Source organism: Chelonoidis abingdonii, chromosome 4 (assembly GCF_003597395.2).
Source record: "Chelonoidis abingdonii isolate Lonesome George chromosome 4, CheloAbing_2.0, whole genome shotgun sequence".
Lineage (NCBI taxonomy): Eukaryota > Metazoa > Chordata > Testudines > Testudinidae > Chelonoidis > Chelonoidis abingdonii.
In genome coordinates this window covers 53,975,177-54,000,447 of record NC_133772.1, presented here as the reverse complement: position 1 = coordinate 54,000,447, position 25,271 = coordinate 53,975,177, and the positions used below count along the sequence as shown (strand labels likewise).

Genomic DNA, 25,271 nt, shown 5'->3' with positions numbered 1-25,271 from the left:
GTTACTCACTACGCACAACTGATAGCATTCGTATGGTATGTTAAGGATGAGTTCTTATTCTGTCAGCAACTTGAGACAACCACAACAGCACAGGACATTTTCAATAAGGTGAATTCCTTTTTCAAAAGCAGTGACATTGAATGGAAAAATCTTTGTGGTATCTGTGGTGCTCAAGCAATGATGGGTGCACGGTCTGCCTTTCAGCAGAAGGTAAAGTGTGTCTCACCTAATATGATTGTCATTTATTGTGGAATCCATCATCAAGTACTAGCTGCAAAGACTTTGCCAATATGCCTTAATGCTGTGGTGGATGTTGTTATACGAGCAGTGAACTACATTAAAGCTCATGCTCTGAATAGTTGTCTCTTTTGAGAGCTCTGCAATGAAATGGGTGGCGAATATGAAGTTCTACTTTTCCACACTCAGGTCCAATGGCTTTCTAGGGCATGTGCATTAAAGGGTGTTTTTATACTTTGTGAAGAGATGGCAGAGTTTTTCCTGCAAAAACAGAAACAAGAGCTGAACAAAATGTTCAGTGACAAGAAATGGCTTCTCTGGTTGGCATACCTAGTTGATATCTTTGGTAGCCTTAATGATCTCAGTCTGTCACTTCAGGGAAAACATTCAACATTAATAGACCTGACTAATAAAATCAAAACCTTCCAGATGAAGTTGGATCTGTGATGCAGGAAGCTGGACACAGACAGATGCGGCATGTTTCTGACACTTCCATCGTTCAGCGAGGAGGAGGAAATTAACATTGATAGTGCTCTCAAATCAGCGATCAGTGAACATTTTTGAGAGCCCTTCATGAAGAGTTCTCACACTGCTTCCCAGCCCTACCAGAAGCACTTCATTCCCTGATAAAGAACCCTTTCAGTGTAACAGCTGACCAGTTACCTACTGACGATATTCACACACAGGAATAGTTTGTTGACATGATCAATGAAGATGAAGTGAAAGAAAAATTCACACAGCTGCCTCCAAACCAGTTCTGGTGCTCAGTTGCAAGTGACTACCCACGGGTGTCTGAGATGGCCCTGAAAGTCCTTCTGCCATTTCCCACTACCTACGAATGCGAGAGTGGATTCTCCAGCGTTCTCACAATAAAAACGAAATCTCAAAACCGGCTTGATGTGAAGGACGACATCAGATGCACCCTTTCTAAAACAATAAAACTTCTCGTGTCAAATAAACAGCATCATCCATCTCACTGATTTTTGGCTGCTTCGGATCATTAATTGCTGTCAAGTATTAAAATAAAATTCTACTTAATAACTTTTCCACTTATATTTAATTCTATAAAAATGTGTTTTAGTCTTAATTTAAAAGCAATGAGAAAAGGTAAATTCATTTTAAGCAATAGGGGTTAAATTTAGTATTTAACATAGTGTTAAATATCAAAAATGTGTTTTTAATTTCTAAGGGGGGTCGCACTCAGAGCTTGGTTTTCAAAAGGGGTCACCAATACAAAAAGTTTGAGAACCACTGATATAGGAGGTCAGACTACATGATCCCAGTGTTCTCTTCTGGCCTTAGAATCTATGAAGTTAAGAACCATAAACTGATGGCTTTATTTAACATACTGATTTATAACACTTAGCCAACTCCAGTGAATAGGCCACCTTGATCTGGGATTCAGAAGGCCTAGATTCTATTCCTGGTGTGTCTGTTGACTTGCTGTGTGACTTGAGCAAGTCACCTTTGTGCCCCTGTTTCCTCATCTTCCAAATGGAGATACTGCCTACCCATTTTTTCAAGCATTTTGAGATCTGTGGATGGACAGCACTATTTAAGTGGCTATTATTATTATTAAGTATTCTGACCTCCCAAACAAAATCAAATCCTACTTCCGTTAAAGTTAGTGAAGGTTTTGATACTGACTTCAGTCAAAGCAGGATTGACCTATAATGTATAACCAAGATTTGGCAAGTGAATGTGTCACAGCCTCATTTTAACCCAACAGTACTTTAGCATACAGGTTAAATTAAATCCTAGACTCTATAGACAGTTCGGGTGAGATTAAAGGATAATGTATACTGTAACACCATAGGATTTCCTTTAACAAATCAGACAATCATGTCCTGCCTCTGACAGTGGACAATATATAACATATCAGAGAAAAGTAGAAATTCTCATAATTCATTTAATAAATTGTACTACGTTTACATTAAGAGTAGGAGAAAATTCCTTTTCTGACATTATTGCCGGTCAGTGTATAGTTTTCTATGATGATTGGAAACAAAAGTTTGGGATTTTTGACCATGATATCTAATTATCCTAAAGTGCTTAGTGTACTTGCCCACGCTAGAGTGCACAGCTGATCTGTGGTGTTGGTCTAAATCCTCATCCTTTTTGTTCAGATGGCATCAATTTGTATCTTTGTCTGTAGGAACTGGTTTGTTAACAGCATATATGGCATTGCAAATAGATCATTTTCCGGGTTAAAATGAGTCATATTACTTACACAGACCTTATATCAAACATTCAGGTTGGAAGATGCAGAACAAAGAAAGGAAAAACAAATCTTGAATGACAGTGGAGAGATAACAATATTTCTACTAAGTCTCACAACGAAGTAGAAAATATTTTTTATACCCATAACAACTGTATCTTGAGGGTATTTTTGAGAGATCTTTCCATTTTATAAAGTGATGAGCATGTTCTGTAAGGCGAGGTAGGATTTTTGTAACTTGGGTGGATTTTTTTTTTAATAGTGTTAAAACAAGAAGTGCTTGTGTTTTGTCAGACTGGTGAAGACCAATTAGTCACTCACTAGATGCGGGATGGTTGAAATATCTCATTTTTGGAAACTCTAGACTTTTCACGTCACTATAGATTCTTTACAGTAGTTTTCTTCATGTGTACTGGTATGTCAGTATTTTGATCATCTGAAGAATAGGCTGGAACTGTGCCTTTTGCTCTTTGCCTACAGCTAGCTGCATGCTGTGAGAGGTTTACATGAAAGCCCCAATCCTGCATTCTCTGCTCACCCAACCCTGGCCACTGTAAGAGTTTTGGGTGGACCAGGAATGCAGGAAAAGACTGAGGTGGGAACCCCCATAAATGCACGATCTACTATAAAACCAAACTCTGGCCAAAGCCAAAACCTAGGAGCACGTGATTCACCACACCATGGATCAGATCCATGAATTTATCTTGTCTGACATCCTGCCTCTAGCAGTGCAGTGGCTGGTGTTTCAGGAGAATATGGAGCCCATCGGTAAACAGCTGTGCATTGTAACCCCATGGGAGGAAATTTCCTTCTTCAACCTTGAGGTGCTCAGCTTATGTCATGAAGTATGAGATCTGATTACCCATATCATTATTTTAATGTGCACACAGCTACACATTTTATTGGTGCTCATAAAATTAATCTATCCTTTTTTTTTAAAATCCAGTCGCAGTCATTGACTCTGTGACCCCGCATGGCAGTGAATTCAATGAGTTTACTAAACCATGCATTAAAGTACATTAATTGTTCTAAATTTACAGTCCCCTAACTTCATCAAGTATGTTTGTTCTACTGTTATAAGACAGGCTACGAAGAAGAGACTTGCCAGGTTTCACTATCCTTTCGTAGTTCTGATGATCTCAGTCAGATCCCCTGCTTTTAATTTCCAGGCTAATAGATCTTAATTTTTTGTAATCCTTTATCAGTGTATCCTGCCAAACTTCTAACCATCTTTGTTGCCTTCTCTGGACCTCTTCATTCTCTGCTCCTGGTACTATACATCTTTCAATTCTCTGCTTTTTGAGACATTTAGGACCAGCCCTAGCCTGGTTCAGTATTTTATATCCAACCTTACTGCTGAGATATTTACAGGAGTCAGTTAGACATAATTTTAGAATAAAAAAATTTCTTCTGGGTTTTTCACAAAATCCACAAAGCAATCCCATCTTTCTGGTATTTATTATAATCCTGCTTCTCTACACTAGCAACTAATTTGCCAGTGTGGTTCCTGAGGGTAGAATTTTCTCTCTCACACAGATTTTTCACACATAAAAATGTCTCTTAAATAAACAGACTGAATTGACCTGGTAGGAGACCTGGGTGTTGGGGACACTGTCTTGAAACTCTCATTCTTTGGTCAAAAGGAACAGGAGTAGTTGTGGCACCTTAGAGACTAACAAATTTATTTGAGCATAACCTTTCATGGGCTGGAGCCCACTTCTTCGGATGCATGCTTTGGTCAGTTATGCTAAATCTCAAGGCACATGCCACAGTCTTTTAGCATGCACAGGAGTGCACTGTTTCAAATATTATCGAATTAACAAAAATCATGTAAAATTGTGTACCTTAAATATACCCTGACTTCTACATTAGACTTCAGAGTATAGGTATTTCAAGTTACATCTGTAAAGCAGTGTGTGGCCAAAATACACGCACATCCCATCGCTGGATAACATGATTTCTACATGTACCTCCTGTTCACTACTACATTTAGGATGATAGGAGATGAATTTTTAAGCAGAATGTAGGAAGTCGACTACACTCTCAGTCTTGTTCAGTAATAAGGAACAAATTGAGAGAAATGTCATCATATATACTGCAGAGCACTCTTATTTTCACTCCTAAGATCTCTGCTGTGTTTTAACATACATAGATGTAATGCTGTCAAAAAAATACAGTCCAATTCACCATACCTAACAGGTTCATTCACATAGCAAAGGCTAAAATATGTTATTCAGAACACCACCTATGGTCAGAAGATAGATGCTAGTCATTACCAAATGCACAGGGGAGACCTGGATTTGTCTTGAACACTATCCCTTGTATTGAGACTACTAGGATGGGGGTAGAGCCTAGCTTTTGTAGAGGGTATACTTAAGAAAATCAGCAGCTAAGTGGCTGCCAAAAAGAAAAGGTTACTTACATTGTAATCTTTGGTTTGAATATGATTGCCAGGTCTATATTTGGGTAGAAGATCCTCAATGAAAACTCAAGGCTGCTATCGGAAGTGGTGCTGGTAACTCACTAATCATTCTTCCCTTTGAATCAATACAGAACAAATTATAAGGGTAGAGTGTACTGGTGTCGGTATCTTTTATAACTTGTCAAACGGAGTTCCTGTCCACTACTGATCTAATGAAGGCAAACGACACCTTTTGAAAAAGAGTATCTCGTTGATCTGGGTGATCACTGATCTGAGTGATTTCCTGTTTGGATAATTTCTCCCATCCTAGACTTCCAGTGCAGTTAGGTGTTTTTTCACCATTTCCTGTAGTAAAATGCTCCTTTTTCTGTGAGCTCCTAAAGAGCTTCTGGGTCGGATTTACAAAAGTATTTAGGCACCTAACTGTAAAATCAATAAACTTGAAATAAATGGGAATTAAGTGCCAAATACCTTGGTGAATCTTACTGTCATAAACAGATAGCTAAGGGTTAATGTCTCTTTCACCTGGAAAGGGTTAACAAACAACACCTGACCAGAGGACCAATCAGGAAACAAGATTCTTTCAAATCTCAAGGGAGGGAAGCTTTTGTTTGTAGTTTGGGGTTTTTGCTTTGTGCTCTCTAGGGTCTGAGAGAGACCAGACATTACTACAGGCTCGCTAAGTTTCTGTTCAAATAGTAAGTAAAAACAGGCGTTTTAGGCTTTTTAATTGTTTTACTCTATTTGCAATTGTGGATCTGGCTGGTTAACTTTTATATGTGTAGTTGCTGGGAATATTTTGATTTGTATTGGTACTGGGAGGAAAATTTCTTTCTGTGTCTGTGAGCTAGGATCCTGTAATATTTACATCTTGAAGTTACAGAGATAATTCTTTACTTTTTCCTTTCTTTTATTAAAAGATTTCTTTTAAGAGAACCTGACTGATTTTTTCCCCTTGTTTCCCTTGTTTAATCCCAGGGGATTGGGTTTAAACTCACCAGGACTGGTGGGGGAGACGGGAGGGGGGAGAGATGGAATCTCTCTCTGTTTTCCTTGAATCTGTTTGCCTCTTTGTGGAAGGGAAGGGACATGCTTCTCTGTATTGTGATTTAAAGAGTTTGGATCAGTAGTCTCTCAGGGTAGCCCAGGGAGGGAAAGTCTGGGAGGGGGAAAGGAGGGGGGAATGGTTTATTTCTCCTTGTTTTAAGAACCCAAGGGATTTGGGTTCTTGGGGTCCCCAGGGAAGGTTGGGGAGATCAGAGTGTCCCAAAACACTATATTTTTGGGTGGTGGCAGTGCTATCAGATCTAAGCTGGTAATTAAGCTTAGAGGAATTCATGCAGGTACCCAAATTGTGGACGCTAAGGTTCAGATTTGGGAATTATACCTTATGACACTTACCCTTTTTGTTTTCCCCATAGGCAGGGTGTCTTTCAGTGGTGGGTTGAATTGATTCCATTATGGGATGGGTATATCTTGTATTACTGCTATTAAATAACAGTGCTTTGTAATCCTCTGGGATAAAGTTTGCTAAATCAATCCAAGATATTACTGTTAGAGTTAGCCATACATTCAGTTTTCAATTTCTTTGTCTTTTCTCTATTTAATTTGATTTTCATTCTAATTAAGTTCTCCGTATGCTATTGCATTTCTCCTGCCAGGTTTAATTATGTTTATTTAAATACTTTAATTAACAGTATTGTGTATTTCCAGATCCCGTAGCTTTAAGTATTACACAAATAATTTAAATGGCTGTGTTGAGAACCTAGACTATTCTACATGCACATAAAATAATGGATTAAACAAAACAGTAAATGAATGCACACCCAATTTATTTTTAAAACAGCTTTTGAATGTGCTAATACAACTATATCATCGGACTTATCGCAATTGTTAAAGTACAGATACTGCATCAGTATAAACATACAGGATGGTATAATAGTGAGAAGTCAGTGAAAGTCATATTTCCAAATAGTAACTCAAATTGCAGTGATGGAATGGTGTCTTTTTTAAAATGGAATATAGGAAGAGTATAACAATTGCTGCAATGATGTCTACTTAAACTATGTGGGCAAATGAAAGACAGGCTGCCTTATCATGAAGAGCCCCAAATTCAGCTGAGCCCATTTCTAACAGGTACTGTGGACCAGATTTATCCATTTTGTAGCTCCAGTGAAGTCAGTGCCGTTATACCAGTGATTAGTGTAGCTCAGTGTCAGAAAATAGTTAACACTCGCATTCAGAAACAGAGCCTGATAAAGAGACCCCATTTACCTGCCTATCTATAAATACCAAGTTTGTGTAGTTGTTTAGACCCTAAGAACATAATGGCCATACTGGGCCAGACCAGTTGGCTCATCTAGCCCAGTATCCTATCTTCCAACAGTGGCCAGTGCCAGAAGTTTCAGAGGGAATGAGCAGAACAGGGAAATTTATCAAGTGATCCCATCCCTTGTTGTCTAGTCCCAGCTTCTAGCAGTCAGAGGACTGGGGACACCCAGAACATGGGGTTGCATCCCTGACTACCTTGGCTACTAGCCATTGATGGACCTATCCTTCGTGAACATATGTAGTTCTTTTTTGAACCCAGTTATACTTTTGGCCTTTACAGCATCTCCTGGCAACAAGTTTCACCGCTTGACTGTGCATTATGGGATGAAGTACTTCCTTATGGTTGTTTTGAAACCGCTGCCTATTAATTTTATGTGGTGACCCTAGTTTGTGTGTTACGTGAAGGAGTAAATAACACACCATTCATGATTTTATAAACCTTTATCATACATACACCTGTAATGTCCCTTTTCCAACCTGAACAATCCCAGTCTTTTAATCTCTCCTCATATGGAGGCTGTTCCATATCCCTAATCACTTTTGTTGCCCTTCTCTGTATTTTCCCAATTCTAATATATCTTTCTTGAGATGGGTGTGACAAAAACTGCATGCAGTATTCAAGGTGTGGGCACACAATGGATTTATATAGTGGCAATGATATTTTCTGTCGTCTTATCTTTCTCATGGTTCCTAACATTCTATTAGCTTTTTTGACTGCTGCTGCACATTGAGCAGATGTTTTCAGAGAACTATTTACAATGACTCCAAGATCTCTTTCTTGAGATAATTTAGATCCCATCGTTTTGTATGTAGAGTTGAGATTGTTTTCCAAGGTGCATTACTTCGCGTTTATCAACCTTGAATTTCATCTGCCAATTTGCTGACCAGTGAGCCAGTTTTGTGAGGTCCCTTTGTAAACCTTTGCAATCTGCCTTGGACTTAACTATCCTGAGTAATTTTGTATCATCTGCAATTTTTGCCACCTCACTGTTTACCCCTTTTTCCAGATCATTTATGAATATGTTGAACAGCATTGGTTCCAATACAGATCCCTGGGGGACACCACTGTTTACCTCTCTCCATTCTGAAAACTGACCATTTATTTCTACCCTTTGTTTCCTGTCTTTTATTGATCCATGACAGGACCTTCTCTCTTACCCATGACTACCTACTTTACTTCAGTGAGGTACCTTGTCAAAGGCTTTCTAAAAGTCCAAGTACATGGCATCCACTGGACCAATCTTGTCCAAATTTGTTGATCCGTCAGAGGGTTCTAATAGATTGGTGAGGCATGAATTTTTTTTACAAAACCATGTTGATTCTTCTCCACCATATCATGTTCATCTACATGTCTGATGATTTTGTTTTTTATTATAATTTCAACCAGTTTGCTGATACTGAAGTGAGGCTTTACCAGCCTGAAATTGCCAGGATCGCCTCTGAAGCCTTTTTAAAAAATCAGCACATATTAGCTATCTGCCAGTCATCTGGTAGTATTTAAGCGATAAGTTACATACCACAGTTAGTAGTTCTGCAATTTTATATCTGAGTTCTTTGAGAACTCTGGGGTGAATATCATCTGGTCCTAGTGACTTAATACTTTTTAATTAATAAATTTGTTCCAAAACCTGCCACCTCAATCTGGGACAATTCCTCAGATTTGTCACCTAAAAAAAATGGTTCAGGTATGGGGATCTTACTCATGTCCTCTTCAGTAAAGACTAATGCAAAGAATTCACTTAGCTTCTCTGCAGTGGCCTATCTTGCTTTTAAGTGCTCTTCTGGCACATCGATCATCCACTGGCCCCACAGCTTGTTTGCCAGGCTTCTTGCTTCTGATGTATTTTTAAAAGAACTGCTGCTAGTTTTTCTGTCTTTTGCAAGTTTCTCTGAAAATTCTTTTTTTGGCCTACCTGATTACACTGGACTGGCCATAGTTTATGTTCCTTTATAGTTTCCTTTGAAGGATTTAACTTCCAATTTTTAAAGGGTGTCTTTCTGTCTCTAACCACCTCATTTAGCCTGTTATTTAGCCACAGTGGCACTTTTTTGATCTCCCACTGTTTTTATTATTTGGAGTATACAGATAGTTTGAGCCTCTATTATGGTATTTGTATTTAGTTTCCATGAGGCTTGCAGGCATTTCACTTTTGTGACTGTACCTATTTATTTCCATTTAACTAGCTTTCTCATTTTTGTGTAGTTTCCTTTTTGAAGTTAAATACTAGTGTGGTGGGTTTCTTTGGTATGCCCCCCCAGCACCACACACAAGGATGTTAAATGTAATTACATTGTGGTCACTATGAAGTGGTTCAGCTATATTCACCTCTTGGTCCAGATTCCGTGAACCACTTAGGACTAAATCAAGAATGGTCTCTGCCCTTGTGGATTCCATGGCCTAGCTGCTCCAAGAAGCATCATTAATGGTGTCTAGAAAATGTATCTCTGCATCCCTTTGTGAGATGCCATGTTCCCAGTCAATATAAGGATAGTTGAAAATCCCCGTTATTATGTTTTCTGTGAGTACGGCCTCTCTAGTCTCCCTGGGCATTTCACAATCATCCCCACCATCCTGGTCAATAGTATATTCCTACTGCTATATTCTTATTATTCAAGTACAGTAACGCCTCACTTAAAGTCGTCCCCGTTAACGTGTTGTTACGTTGCTGATCAATTAGAGAACATGCTCATTTAAAGTTGTGCAATGCTGTCTTCTAATGTCATTTGGCAGCTGCCTGCTTGGTCTACTGCTTGCAGGAAGAGCAGCCTGTTGTAGCTAACTGGTGGGGGCTTAGAACCAGGGTGGACCGGCAACCCCCATATCAGCTCCCTGCTCCCCTAAGTTCCCTGTGCAGCAGCTTCCTGCAGTCCAGCTGTCCCTCCTCCCACTGCCATGTGCTGCTCCTACCCTCTGCCTTGGAGCTGCTCCCCTAGACTCCTGCTTGCTGTGCGGGGAGGAGGGAAGGAAGAGGGGAGCTAAGGTCAGAGTGTCCCCCTGCCCCCTGCTCCTGCACCCTGCTTACCCCATCTTCCATAGCACAGGGGGGACACACCAGGGCTCAGGACAGAGGGAGCTTGCAACAGCTGCAGTCTCAGCAAGCTGATCTAATTAACAAGGCAGTGTACTTAAAGGGGAAGTGCATATCTCTCTCTCTCATACCTTCCATTCCTGCTGCCTTGTAGAGTGAGAGAGTTAACCCTTGAGGGCTCAGCCAACTGCTAGTTCATCATTTAGCAGTAAGGGAAGTATCTCACCCTCTGACTCCTCCACCTCAACCAAGCTTCACAATCATCATCACTGTGTACCAGTGTTAAATTGTTAGTTTAAAAGTTATACTGTGTGCGTATATATGTATATATAATATAATCTTTTGTCTGGTGAAAAAAATTTCCCTGGAACCTAACTCACATTTACATTAATTCTTATGGTTAAATTGGATTCGCTTAATATTGTTTCACTTAAAGTTGCATTTTTCAGGAAGATAACTACAACGTTAAGTGAGGAGTTACTGTATGGAATTTCTATCCATAAAGATTCTATTATACTGTTTGATTCAGTGAAGATTTTTTGAAATCTTTCACATAGTGCCACTCCCATACCCTCATCTAGCTCTAAATACACATGCATATGAAATATTACATCAGCACTAATGGGAATGAAACGTATCTTAATTACTAATACCACTAGAATCAATATTGAGAGATTAAGCACTTTCATGGAGAGTGGCACTCTAATCAAACACTTTATTGAGGAAATTTGTTGTTCACATGAATTACAATTCATTGTGAAAGTTTGATTCCAAGGACTCTAGACTATTTCTCAAAGGAATAATTTAAAACCTATGCTTAATTTGCTCTACTGCTAGTAGAGCTCCTGATAACTGCTAAACCAAAGAATTCGCAACCCTGGTTATTTGATTTAGACTTAAGAAGGACTTGAACCAAAAACTGGATCCTAATATCTCAGAATTTTGGCAGCCTTTGAAATGGGAATCCAAACTTGGCAACTGGACAAATTGTTTATTAATGAGCTGAACCAAAGTTCTAAATCCAAATACTCCTCACCTTTGGGTTATTAGAAATCTGGATCTGAATTCAGCTCTATGTTAGACTAAAGCTAGCCGCCTTGTTTAGCTGCAGTTCATTGCTGTAATGAGGCAGACAGCATCATTACAGCAACAAACTGCAGCTGAACAAGGCAGATAGCTTTTTCCAAAGCTATAGCATTAGAAATGGAGGCTTGTGCTTACTGCACCATCAAAATAAATGGCAGTTTTGCAGTTTAATTCAGTGACAGCAGGATTGAGCTCTAAATGTCTCACTGACTAATCAGCATCAGTGGTAGTAGCCACTTTTGAAATTGGTAAAAGTTTAGTATTTATATTCCATGAAAATGAACCCATGAATGTGTGGGACATAAGTAATGTCCCTGTAGAAACAGAAGGTACTGCAGGTCTCTGCAGAGATAAAAGTAGGTTTCTGTAGATGAACATGACCAACAGGAATCAGAATCTGGAATAACCTGTTGCCTGTAGTCACAATAAAAAAATAAATATTGCTTTTTAAAGGTAATCGGCTAAAAAGATATTGTCAACTCAACCAAAGAGTTATTCCCTATATGTGTCACTGTTACGTTGGCATGTCCTCATCTCAGCAATCTCTTTAGTGAAGGCCATCTTCAGTAAGTGATTCACAGAGATCTAGATAATCCAGTATTTGCTCTAATTTTAAAGGAAGCTGCTTCATCCCATGCACACATCAGTTTTGTGTTCCAATTTGGCAAAAATCTGACATGCTGAGATTTATTTGCTCCAGTGCTCACAGAAAGTGAATTATAAACTCACATGCTTCAGTTGGATAGAGGTGATATATTTTATACATCTCAGATTGTCAGGTTTTCCCACAATCTTTGCCCATGCTTTGGTACAGAGGCAATTAAACAAATCAAAGATTTGATAACACGCATTGAAGTTGGGACTGCACCTGCAAATATTTTGGGTCATTGATTCTGGTGATAACAGAAAATTACAAACCAGTAAATGCATGAATTCCATGTAGCATGTGTTTTCTGGGATGGGACTACTGAAGGCAGCTGGAGACATGGTTTGTAGGATCTCTTCCCACAACCCTGGAACAGACACCGCTAAGAAAGCTAAATACTGGACTGTACTCTTCTCAGCTAGAATCATATATGCACATGTAATTTGTTTTTTGTGTTTTTGTAAAAGAGATGAGGAAAAATAACATTCAAACTCTCTTCGGCTAGCTAGTAAATCTTACCATAGAAAATGTTTCAAGGAACAATGGGCCTGATTTTCAGAGATGCTGTGAATCTGCGCCTTTCATTTACTGCAGCTTAACAGAAACCTGCGTTCTTCTGCAAAAGCCTTCAATTAGGGCCCAGTTTTGCAAGGATCACTACTCCATGTGTGGCTTCTCCCTCCACCAGCCCAGTTCCCATGACAAACATATTGAGGAAGGTTGAATCCCATTAAAAAAAACCCACCCCACATCCATGATCAAACAACAAATCAAAGGAGCAATTTTAGGTAAATTCAGCAAGGGCAGTTACATTTAAATGTAATTAATTATCAGCACCCTGGACTCTAGCATTCATTCAGCAAGGCTGAACCATGTGTGACTGTAAATTGGTGTGCAGCAAGCTATTGTACATTGCTTTTTGATTACTGAGAGCCAGTTTCTAAAAGCCTTACTCTTGTTGGGTAGCACTGACTCGCAAGAGTAGCCCTATACAGCGCAATGGGACTTCCTCTGTGAGTGGGTGCTACTCACTGCTTGTGGGGTTTGCAGAGTATATAAAATGACTCTCTCAGATGTCACAACACAAATCTCTCACTAAAGAAAAGCTAAAAAAGAAACTTATTGTGTACAAATGCCATACAGTAAATGCAAACTCTAAAGGAAGACTGTATATTACAGCTAGTGGTTCTCAGCCTGGGGTACACGTACCCCTGGAGGGTTGCAGAGGTCTTCTAGGGGTACATCAACTCATTTAGGTGTTTGCCTAGTTTTACAACAGGCTACATAAAAAGCACTAGCGAAGTCAGCACAAACTAAAATTTCATACAGACAATGACTTGTTTATACTGCTCTATATACTGTACACTGACGTAAGTACAATATTTATATTCCAATTTATTTATTTTATACTTATATGGTGAAGATAAGCATTTTTTTCAGTAACAGCGTGCTGTGACACTGTTGTATTTTTATGTCTGATTTTGTAAGCAAGTCATTTTTAATTGAGGTGAAACTTGGGGGTACACAAGATAAATCCTGAAGGGGCTACAGTAGTCTGGAAAGTTTGAGAGCCGCTGTTCTAACAGGTAGTGCTGAGTGTGCTCAACTCCTGATGAAGGTTTTGATGGGAGGGGAGAATCGGACAGAACCTGGCAGAAATATATTTATGTGAGATCCAAACCATGTGAAAGGTACCCAAAGGCTACAGCAATGAGTACACGATAACTGCTTTAATAAGGTATCGGGGTAGCCGTGTTAGTCTGGGTCTGTAAAAAGCGACAAAGAGTCCTGTGGCACCTTATAGACTAACAGACGTATTGGAGCATAAGCTTTTGTGGGTGAATACTCACTTCGTCAGATGCATGTAGTGGAAATTTCCAAAGGCAGATACAAATATGCAAGCAAGGATCAGTCTAGAGATAACGAGGTTAATCCTGAGCTGATGGTGTCAAATTTGCAAATGAACTGAAGCTCAGCAGTTTCTCTTTGAAGTCTGGTCCTGAAGTTTTTTTGCTACAGGTTGGCTACCTTTAAATCTGCAATTGTGTGTCCAGGGAGATTGAAGTTTTCTCCTACAGGTTTTTGTATATTGCCATTCCTAATATCTGACTTGCGTCCATTTATCCTTTTACTAGGGACTGTCCACGTTTGGCCGATGAACATAGCAGAGGCACTCCTGGCACATGATATGTTATATACATTGGTGGACATGCAGTGTGAATGAACTGGTGATGTTGTGGCTGATCTGGTTAGCGTCCTGTGATTGATGTCCTGGTGTAGCTATGTGGCAGAGTTGGCTTTGAGGTTTTTGCATGGTTCCTGATTAGTTACTATGGTCGTGTGTTGGTTGCTGGTGAGATATAAGGTTGGTGCGTTGTCTGTGGACGAGGACTGGCTGCCTCCCAAGGCCTAGTGAAGCGAGGGATCATTGTCCGATTGGTTGTAGATCACTGATGAGGCACTGGAGAGGTTTTTAGCTGAGAACTGTAGGTGATGGCCATGGAATTCGTGTGGTTTCTTTCTGGGCTTGTCTTGCAACAGGAGCTTCTAGGTACATTTCTGGCTTTCTGATTTGTTTCCTTATTTCCTCGTGCGGGTATCATAGTTTTGAAATGCTTAGTAAAGCTCTTGTAGGTGTTGGCCTCTGTCTGAGGGTTGGAGCAAATACGTTTGTACCTCAGTGCTTGGCTAAGACGATGAATTGTGTGTGTGTCCGCGGTTGAAGTTGGAGGCATGAAGGTAGGGCATAGCGGTCAGTGGGTTTGGTATAGGGTAGTTGTTAATGCGACCATCCGCTTATTTGTTTCGTGGTGTGTAGGAAGTAGATTGATCTGGGCTGATGCTGATGGTAAAGTGGAAGCTGTTGAAGTCGTGTGGAATTCTTCGAGTCTCCTTCCCTGGGTCCAGATGATGAAGATCTTCATCAATGTAGCATAGATTAGAAGGATCTGAGTGGACGAGAGCTGAGGAAATGTTGTTTCAGGTCAGCCATAAAAATGTTGGCATATTGCTGTGGCCATGCAGGTGCCCATAGTGGTGTCACGTCCTGGAGGTATATACTGTCACCAATTTGGAAATAATTGTGCATGGAGATAAAGTCACAGAGCTCAGCAACCAGTTTGTGCTGTGGCTGTATCAGGAATACAATATACAAAAACCTGCAGAAGAAACACTTCTATCTCCCTGGACACACAACAGCAGATTTAATGGTAGCCGTTCCTGCAGCCTAAAAAACTTCAGGACCAGACTTCAAGAGAAAATTGCTGAGCTTCAGTTCATTTGTAAATTTGACACCATCAGCTCAGGATTAAACAAAGACTGTGAATGGCTAGCCAACTACAAAAGCAGTTTCTCCTCCCTTGGTGTTCACACTTCAACTGCTAGAAGAGGGCATCATCCTCCCTCATTGAACTAACTCGTTATCTCTAGACTGATTCTTGCCTGCATATTTATACCTGCCTCTGGAAATTTCCACTACATGCGTCTGATGAAGTGAGTATTCACCCACGAAAGCTTATGTTCCAATATGTCTGTTAGTCTATAAGGTGCCACAGGACTCTTTGTTGCTTTAATAAAGGCATTGATAATAAACAAAAAGAGAGTAATCCATTCTTTTTAGAAACATTCTCTTTTCCCAATCTGTTATGATGTAAAATTTGACCTACACTTAAGTGCCATTGGAGAGAAAAAAGCTAGGGAGTGCTGCTTGATATGTTGCACAGCACTCAGCAGTTACTAGTAAATATCACCCTTATGGGTAGTACTGGAGCTGTAGTGGTGGCTAATATGAGGGAACTGAGCTGTTCCAGATAGCACAGAAGCTTTTAGCAAGATAAGTTTTTTTACAAAATAGAAACATAAAGGTTCAAGTCTTGTTAGAAACAAAACAGCTCTGCTTCTGAGCCCTGGGGCACATATGCAGAGAACAATGGCTTAATCTCTCAGAGGGGCAGCAACCACACAGGTCTGGCCCTATTGAGCAGGAATATGGAAGAAAACTACTCTGAAGCACAATAGGGGCAAGTGGAGGCTTTTTCTTAACTAAAGAGCCCTAGTGAAATAATCTAATTGATTTTTGTATATGTCTACAGAGATGGCTTGCTCAAGAGGTCAGTGTATTGTCTTAATGGTAGTGACAATGCGCATACCATATGGTTCAAGGCCTGGAATAGACCGAGCTTTATAATTCATAAAAAAAAAAATTAACTAAATAAATCTCATTGCTTTTCAGCGTGAGGACACGCTGAAAAGCAATGAGAGAAGGAAGCCAAACCCAGGTCCTAGTAGCAAATATATTTCCAAGTCAGATCACTACTGAATGACTTTTGCAGTCTGTCCGCTTCATTACTGTTTGGAACACGAAAGCCAAATGCAAACAAAGGTATCATTTTATTATATTCCATAGGACGTTTACAAAAAAAAAAAAAAGCTATGAAAAAATGTAACAGTAGTGGCTCCACAAAAGATTGCATTACAGCAAACGGTGCAGTCTCCCGCTGAAGGAGAACAAATTGTCTGTCTGCGTTCAATATACATTTCAGCCGCAACTGCTCCTCCAGCACTCATGTCCCCAGTTCAGAGGCAAAAACTCCAGAGCCCAAGCTACTAGTCCATTAGTTTCACGTGTAAAAAAAGGTGCTACTGTGCTCGAGTCTGGGGAGGGTTACTGCAGAGGAAGACAATAGACTTGCTGTCCAATTGCCTAGAATTGGAATAAAGATAATTTGAGGGCAAGAGGCAGCTGAAAGGGGAATAGAAATAGTTGGGGAATCAATAAATCCAGCCTTCACTGTGTGAATAAAAACATAATGAAACTGGTGGGGTTGAGGCCTGATGCTCCAGTAAGGTGCTGAGCATCTTTTTTGGGGGGGGGAGGGGTGGGGGAGAGTCTCGACTCCTTGTGGCAGCATTAGGCCTTTTGACAATTGGGAGCATATGCCTACGAAGCAGATTTCACATTTCAGAAGCACGCTATTAGCATAGAGCCCTCACTGCTGAATTAACTCTATATTTCAGTTCATTACATTTTGTTATGCTCAATAGCTATTGGAATGTGAGCTAAAGCAGCGTTTTGATTTATTTTATTATTTAAGTGTACCTCAAGTCAAAGTCAGTAATTTTTCACTAATGCATTAATGATTTTCATCTGTAATCCACACACTGGTGACTTGGCATTAAAGCACATCTGTCCCTGTGAAATCTGTCCTTTCAGAAGCTGTTCATGTGGGTTTTCTATGCACAAACCTGAATTCCATGCTCATTTAACATACATAACGGACACCCTGTAATGCAGTGCCTCTCAGCCTTTCCAGATTACTATACCCCTTTGAGGATTCTGATTTGTCTTGCATATCTCCACGTTTCACCTCACTTAAAAACTAATCACTTACAAAAATCAGACATAAAAATACAAAAGTGTCACAGCACACTATTACTGGAAAATTGCTTGCTTTCTCATTTTTACCATATAATTATAAAATAAATCAGTTGGAATATAAATATTGTACTCATATTTCAGTGTGTAGCATGTAGACCAATAAGTCATTGTCTGTATGAAATTGTAGTTTGTACTGACTTCGCTAGTGCTTTTATGTAGCCTGTTGTAAAACTAGGCAAATATCTAGATGAGCTGATGTACCCCCAGAAAACCTCTGCATATTCCTGGTTGGGAACCACTGCATTAGGAGGCACTCAGGCCCAGATTCTCAAAGGTATTTAGGCATCCAGCTCCCATGGAAAATCTGAGCTTCAGTGCCCTGCAGGATTGGGCCCCTCAAGACTGAGTCATTTCGTGCATCCTTTTTATTTGTATTGTAACGTCCGCTCTTTATCTTAGACGTTGAAGATCGTGAGCTTCCCCTTGTCAGAATAGGCCCACTTTTTTAATGTGAAAATAGCCATTTAATTGAAATCCTTCCTGAAGGGCCTGATCTAAACCCCATTACACTCAATAGAAAGATTCTTAATTTCATTCAGCTTTGGACTGGGGCCAAAGAAACAATTGGGGTGAGAGAGAGGAACAAATGGCACGAAATTAAACTTGGACCAATTGCATGTGCCGTTTCATACAGCCAACATTATGAATTTCACACAGTTGGAGTGCTAAGGGAGGTCTAATCTCCCAGGGGACAGCCACATGGAACAACCATTATAACTATTAATGGGAATCACACTTTTGTAGTAGTGGAGGCATATTAAGGCTGAATGCCAAGCACAGCAATCAGTGAGAATTGAATCTGAAATTCCCATCTAAACCTTTCAGAAAGGATTTATGGGAGCCCCTGATTTGAATTTTGTAGATTATACTAAAAATGGTCTCCCTTATTCAAGCCTAACCACATTTAAACTTCAGAGCTGTCAAACCTAATTATGTACCTTATTTGCCTCTCCCAAGAAAAAGGTTTTAACTGACGTTCGTTTCTCAGAGGGAAAGGTGCTTATTATAACTGCTGCTCACTCCAGTCATACATATGGACACATTCCGACACCTGCCTGAATGGTGTAGAGTCATGTTCCAAATGGCATATGTTATTGCTGAACAGCCTTCCCTGGGTAACACATCTCAGCATTTCTATCCCATTTAAGTTAAAATCCTTGAGGTTATTATGGCGGACATCTGTGATACTGCAACTTTATAACATGAAGCCCAACACAGGCTTCAGCAAAATGAAGAGAAAAAACTAAATGTGAGTTTTTTAAAAAAAATCATGTTAGATTTTTGTCCTCTATTGTAAACAAATATCTGACATGTCTAGGAGCAGTTTCTGTACATTAGCTGCATTAATCTGGGGCTGATGGCTTACACTCCAATCTTTGATTTTCAGATACCACCACTGGTAGCTAGCCTGCCTGCATGAGAGAAACTTTTTCTTCAGGTCACTGTGCTAATTACCCTGTAAACCTTGGAAGAATGGCGTTAATACATCATAATTATTATTGTTAAACCAAGGAGAGGAACAAATTGCACCCTGAATTGAAGGAAAACTAGTAATTTGTCATCTATCTACAGTTAATCCCCTGGTGACCCTAGCAATTTAGGGTCTGATCCTGCTCCCAGTGAAGTCAAAAAGAGCAAAATTAGGCCTTTAATTTGGAGCATACAGGCTGCAAACTGAATACAGAACTGACACGGCACGTAAACAACATGTGATTAATTATGACATCAATAGATAGCCTAGGCATCATTTATAAACAACATTCTAGACCTTGAGATCTGGCAAGCCCAGGACATACTGGGTCAGATCGTTGGCTCTGTTAGAGCAGCTAGTTGCTGCTCCAGTAGCACAAAGGAGCAATGAAGCCTGAACAGGGAGGGCCTGGGTAGTACAGATCCATCTTGCTGGCTCTCCAGCATCCAGTTTAAGGGGAATGGCCAGACTGCTGCTGTATTCCCTCCCCAGCTACTGGAACAGAAGCCTTGGGGCTGCTCTAAGGGCTTGTCTACACTGGCACTTTATAGCACGGCAACTTTCTCGCTCAGGGGTGTGAAAAAACACACCCCCTGTGCACTGCAAGTTTCAGTACTGTAAAGTGCCAGTGTAGGCAGTTCACCAGTGCTGGTAGCTATTCCTCTCATGGAAGTGGGGTTTTTATAGCGCTGGGAGAGCTCTCTCCCAGTGCTATAAAAGATGTGCCCTGAATTGCATCAAGGGTGGAACTAGCCCCTGGCTCGCCCCAGGATTAAGGATCCATAAAGGTGGTGTAAAGCCACCTTGTCTCCCCAATCTAACACTACAGTGCATCTCAGTCTGCCCTCTTCCACAGTAAATAACCATTCAGAGATGGACTTTTGATTGCTAATCTAACATGAAACATCACACACTAAAGACTTGGCATTAATCAAAACTGGTTTTCCTTTTCTTTTTTTCCAAGGGAGGTCCAATCCAGAACAGAAAATCCAAGCGTTGCCTGGAATTACAGGAAAACAGTGACAATGAATTTGGATTTCAGCTGGTCCTTCAGAAATGCACTGGCCAACGCTGGTCTATAACAAATGTCCTGAAAAGCTTGTCATCATAACTGATTCTAAGAAACTCTTAATTCAGTCCTTTTGCTACTGTGTAGCAAATGTTGCAATGTTGCCTGCTGTACTGTATCTTTTCTCCCCCCTCCTTTGATTCTTTTTTGCGAGTGTGTGGAAATCGGGTTTGTGGGCTGAAAATATGGACTTTTTTCATAATGACATTTTCATGGCATTTATAGAGATGCGGAATGACTGGTGATGGTAGGCTATCCTAAAATATTTTGCAAATGTAAATAGGGAACAAATGGAGAATATTTATAACTCTGACAATAAAATTTTATTGATTTAAAAAAAAACTCAATTCCATTGCCTCTGTCTCTTTTGGGGATCACTATGAAAACAAGTCAGTCTGAAGGTTTTCATTGGTTAGAGCCTCATCCTGGCAAGACGCTGAGCACCTTCAACTCCAAGGATGAAATCCTGGCCCCACTGAAGTCAATGGGTGCTTTGCCAGTGGAGCTGGGATTTCACCCCTAATGACTTATCAAGAGTGATGGATTCTCAGTGCCACACTGGATCCGATCCTGCCAAGGTCATGGGGGATGCAGTAGGCACCATCTAGTGGTTATGAAGCAAGTAAAGCTGGGTTATAGCCACTCTGTAAGAATCGGTAACATTTGCTTCCCTGCATTCTTATGAAATCGACTTTACAAAACCAAAAAGCAACCTTACATCAAAGTGTTCATTTTAATTTAAAAGTCAGTATATGATACTTTTGCACTGCAACGGGGTGGCAGGGAAGGAGACATGTTGTTCTCTATTCAAAATGTACATCACTACTAAGGTGACACCAGTATCATAAGCATTAATGATTATGGCTTACGGTTTCTCTGGGTAAATGAAGTAATGGCTGGAGACTTATAGGATTACTTATAAATTGGACTGCGAGTCAAACAGTAAATTTAAAGCTAAGCTGCTGCTTGTGACATCTATAATTTTCTTGCTCCTTCAAAGGGGCTCAATTTTTTTTCTTAGGAAGGATGGTGGGGCAAAGCACTAGAAGAAAGACTTAAAATCTGCTGCAAGAGAAGGCAGAGTCACAACAGGGATCAATTCGTGTTCCCATCTTGTAACATGATTCAAAATAATACAGAGGTAATGTTGCCTCTTCATCTAAGAGCTCATGCAGACTGGTGCAATTCTACAGTGCAAAAGGAGTTGGGGAGCTGCAGAAGGAGGATGGAATTTTCAAAGCATTCAGCGCTGACCTAAGACCACTTCCCGGGGGAGTTGCCCCGTCAGATTCAATGGGAGCAGATGCAGGCTTGCACTGCCCACTCTTGAAAACCCTAGCATGTGCAGTGTGAAATGCCACTGGTTGGAGGCTCCCTGCAGGAGTTACACGGGGAAGGGATGGGGAAGGAGGGACACACCAGGGGAGTGGAAGGGACAGTGCTGGAGGGTCAGCAACTTGGATCCTTTGTTCCTTCCCAGGCATAGAGACAGTGTGCTAAGAACATGGAGTCCTCTTCAGCACTGAGACTGCAGTAGCAGCTGCACTCTAGCCCATGGGACTGTTTTCCTTTCCCGCTTCTCCCTCCCCTAACACAAGTTATCCAGACCAGGGGCGGGGTGATGATTTTGGGTAATGGCAAAGTAGCAGCTGCAGTGGGAAACGAGCACACTTTCAGTACAGAGTTTGCCTTTTTCCATTGTTTCCCCTTAGTGTAGTTTGGTTTTACTGCCTACCCCACCTTACCCCTTCTTGACATGTGGGCAGAGTAGACCAGTGTTTAGACATAGGACCAGCTGCCAGGACACTCTTTGTAATGTTGTCAATGAATCTGTGAATTTGGAAAATCTTGGAAGCAAAATTTGGCCACTGTTGTCAGTGGAAAGAATCTAACAGCCAGGATTTCCATCTATGCTGTTCACTGTGTGCTGCTGCTGCTGTTTTTGCAGGTTAACTGTGTGGAGCTCTGAAGAGAATCTTTAGCACCACTACTGCTCCCTGCAGCCTCTGGTGTTCCAGAGGTACCCACATTACCCCCACACTGTTTTCTTTAGAGACACTGCAGAAGTAAGACTATAGCAACATACTAACAGGTACCGCCACTGGGCTGCTCCTTCCCCGGTGGAACATTCTGATACCTCTTCTAAACAGCTACTAAAGCACAGTCCTGAGTACATCTCCTTAGCCCAGTGTGAGGCGTCTTGCTGTGGCCAGCAGCTTTCTCTACAGCACTGAGATGTTGTCCAGTATAGCCACAAAGTAATAGTACAGCCAGTCACTTGGCAGCAGCCACTACAGTTCAGTGTAAAACCAGCACTTTCATTATAACCTTTTGTTTTTATATGCGCATAATTTTCTTTTTAAAAAATCTGCTTTTTCACTGATTCTGTTGTCTCAGCCCAGGTGTTAATATTTTTTTTCAGTTGACGGAAAGGAGGTGTGAGGAAGTACCTGCAACCCCTTTTCTGTTACCAGCATGAAAAAATATACACTTTTGCAGCATTAAGACATGTTTCTCACCAACAACAGAAAAACTGCTGAATTCAAAAATGGCAAATGGCTTTGGGGCTGGGATGGATGGAGAAATCAAAAACCAAATAATAAGGAATTGGAAGAATATCACTAACTGAAATACAGCATAATACACCAAAAAATGCCAAGTATCAGGGGGTAGCCGTGTTAGTCTGTATCCACAAAAACAACGAGGAGTCCGGTGGCATCTCAAAGACTAACCGATTTATTCTGGTAAAAAACCCACTTCTTCAGGTGCATGGGGTGAAAATTACAGATGTAGGCATTATTGCACATGAAGAGAAGGTGGTTACCTTACAAAAATGCCAGTTGCTTTCTACCTTCCCACTAACTGCTGGTTTTATCAATTGCTTTTTGATAAACGTGCTGCTCTCTGGCTAACCCGTCCTTCTGGAAAATGTCTCCCCTCAAAAGGTATGAATTTGCCTTTTTCTTATTGCATTCACCTAAGTGAGGCGTGACATCTATTTCAGCCTGTAGCGCTTGGGCAGTCACATCAGAGTTGTGTAGGGGAGGCAGAGGAGAGGGCTGTTAGTTGGGAACTCACTGACTGATCACTGGGTTTAGTTTCCTTTTGGTTTTACGTAGAGGTGAATTACCTCTCTTTTTTTATTCTATTTGCTCCCTTTTTATTATATTGTTTGCTACTTTAAGTGGCAATCAGAACCTCTCCTGAAGACTATAACGTGCCAAACCTGCCTCTACAGACTGACTTCACATTCAGGGCCACACTATTCTTAGTATCGTTGTTCTTAAAGCTGTTTAATAAGTTTCAGCAGTTTGTTTATGTAAGAGTATCCCTCTGCTATATATAGTTACCACACAGTGGTGACTAGGCATGCAGCAGAATCTTTCTTCTATGTACAGGTGCAAGTGAAGGTACCACTGATATGTATGATAACAATTGGTGAAGGTTGACTATACCACCTATATTCTGTGGGCCAGATTCTGAGGTCCTTAGGCTTTCTTCAGACAAATAACTGAAGTTTTCAGATCACAGGCCCTGATACTAATGGGGGACTTCAATCACCCTGACACCTGCTGGGAGAGCAATACAGGAATGCACAGACAATCCAGGAAGTTTTTGGAGAGTGTTGGGAACAACTTCCTGGTACAAGTGCTGGAGCAACCAGCTAGGGGTAGAGCTCCCTCTTCTTGACCTGCTGCTCACAAACAGAGAAGAATTGGTAGGGGAAGTAGAAGTGGGTGGCAACCTAGGCAGCAGTGACCATGAGATGGTTGAGTTCAGGATCCTCACAAAAGGAAGAAAGGAGAGAAGCAAAATACGAACCCTGGACTTCAGAAAAGCAGACTTAGACTCCCTTAGGGAACTCATGGACAGGATCTCCTGGGAAGCTAATATGAGTGGGCAAAGAGTCCAGGAGAGCTGGCTGTATTTTAAAGAAGCCTTATTAAGGGCACAGGAACAAACCATCCTGAAGTGCGGAAAGAATAGCAAATATGGCAGACAATCAACTTGGCTTAACAGTGAGCTTAAACTCAAAAAGGAAGCTTACAAGAAGTGGAGATTTGGACAGATGAGTAGGGAGGAGTGTAAAGATATTGCTAGAGCATTCAGGGGTATAATCAGGAAGGCTAAGGCACAATTGGAGTTGTAGCTAACAAGGGATGTGGAGGGTAACAAGAATGGTTTCTACAGGTATGTTAGCAACAAGATGAAGGTCAGGGAAAGTGCGGGCCCCTTACTGAATGGGGGAGACAACCTATTGACATGATGTGGAAAAAGCTGAAGTACTCAATCATTTTTTTGCCTTGGTCTTCACAGACAAGGTCAGCTCCCAGAGTGCTGTGCTGGGCAACACAGTATGGAGAGGAGATGAGAGGCCCTCAGTGGTGAAAGAACAGGTAAAGGACTATTTAGAAAAGCTGAATGTGCACTGGTCCATGGGTCCAGATCTAATGCATCCAAGGATGCTGAGGGAGTTGGCTGATGTGATTTCTTCCAGCCTGGAAGAAATGCTAAGCATATCATACGGTACAGCACAGTCCATTCACTAGGGATGCAGCTGGAAAGGGCAAAACAGATTTTGCTTTTCTCTTGCACTCATAGACATAATTGTCCTTTACAACAGTTACTTTGTGGGGGGGGGGGGTTATGAGCCCTATTATGGTTAGAGGGGTGAGAGATGGTGAGAGATAGCAAAAGTAGAAAGGAGAGAGAAGAACTACAATCTGTTTTATTTCATCCCAGTTTAAATGGCTCTCCACACAGTATGGGCAATTTTTTTTAACTGAACCAGTCCACAAAAGACCTTAGTCTGAATCCTAACCACACTGCAACCACTATGTTCAGGAACCAGACAAAAAAATTAGCAGAGCCAAGTGTTTCATCTCCCCCAGCAGTAAACAAGTCAAATTCTGTTGTGCAGCCACGACTCCCCCTGAAATTAATTCTGCTGTCATCTGCATGGCTGCAGCGCCTATTGATTCCCATAGGGCTTGTATCTGTGGGACTGAGAGCAGAACTTGGCCCAAGATCTCTAAAATTGAACATAGACCAGGCTAACCTCATCCATCCAGGGTAAGAGCATGGTAGTTAATGGGGTTATACCAAGATCAAATTTAGATCTCGCAGCATTTAAAATATATATATGAAAATATGAGAGTGACAAATATGAGAGTGACACGAACTAGGAGAGTCATGCCGGCTCGGACGTCGCCCGGATTAACAAGGTCCGCGCCAGATGTTGAGGAACCAGGACAATCTGACGATAAGTGGGCTACTGGAACAAACCATTCATGGACGAGACAAGAGAACCTGGAATTGATGGAA

The 25,271-nt window shown here is 40.9% G+C and overlaps 1 protein-coding gene across 2 annotated transcripts in view; it reads left to right on the top strand.

Annotated features, from left to right (window-relative positions):
- GALNT18 (polypeptide N-acetylgalactosaminyltransferase 18) overlaps positions 1-25,271 on the top strand; it is a 509,102-nt gene that overhangs the window by 412,002 nt on the left and 71,829 nt on the right. The window contains exon 11 of one of the 2 annotated variants that reach the window (XM_075065178.1): positions 19,842-20,227. The exons of the other annotated variant lie outside the window; for it this stretch is intronic. Within the exon in view, the coding sequence (XP_074921279.1) occupies positions 19,842-19,988 (147 nt within the window). The 3' untranslated portion in view covers positions 19,989-20,227. Of the gene's footprint in view, positions 1-19,841; positions 20,228-25,271 lie in introns of those variants that run through there. 2 annotated transcript variants of the gene reach the window in all.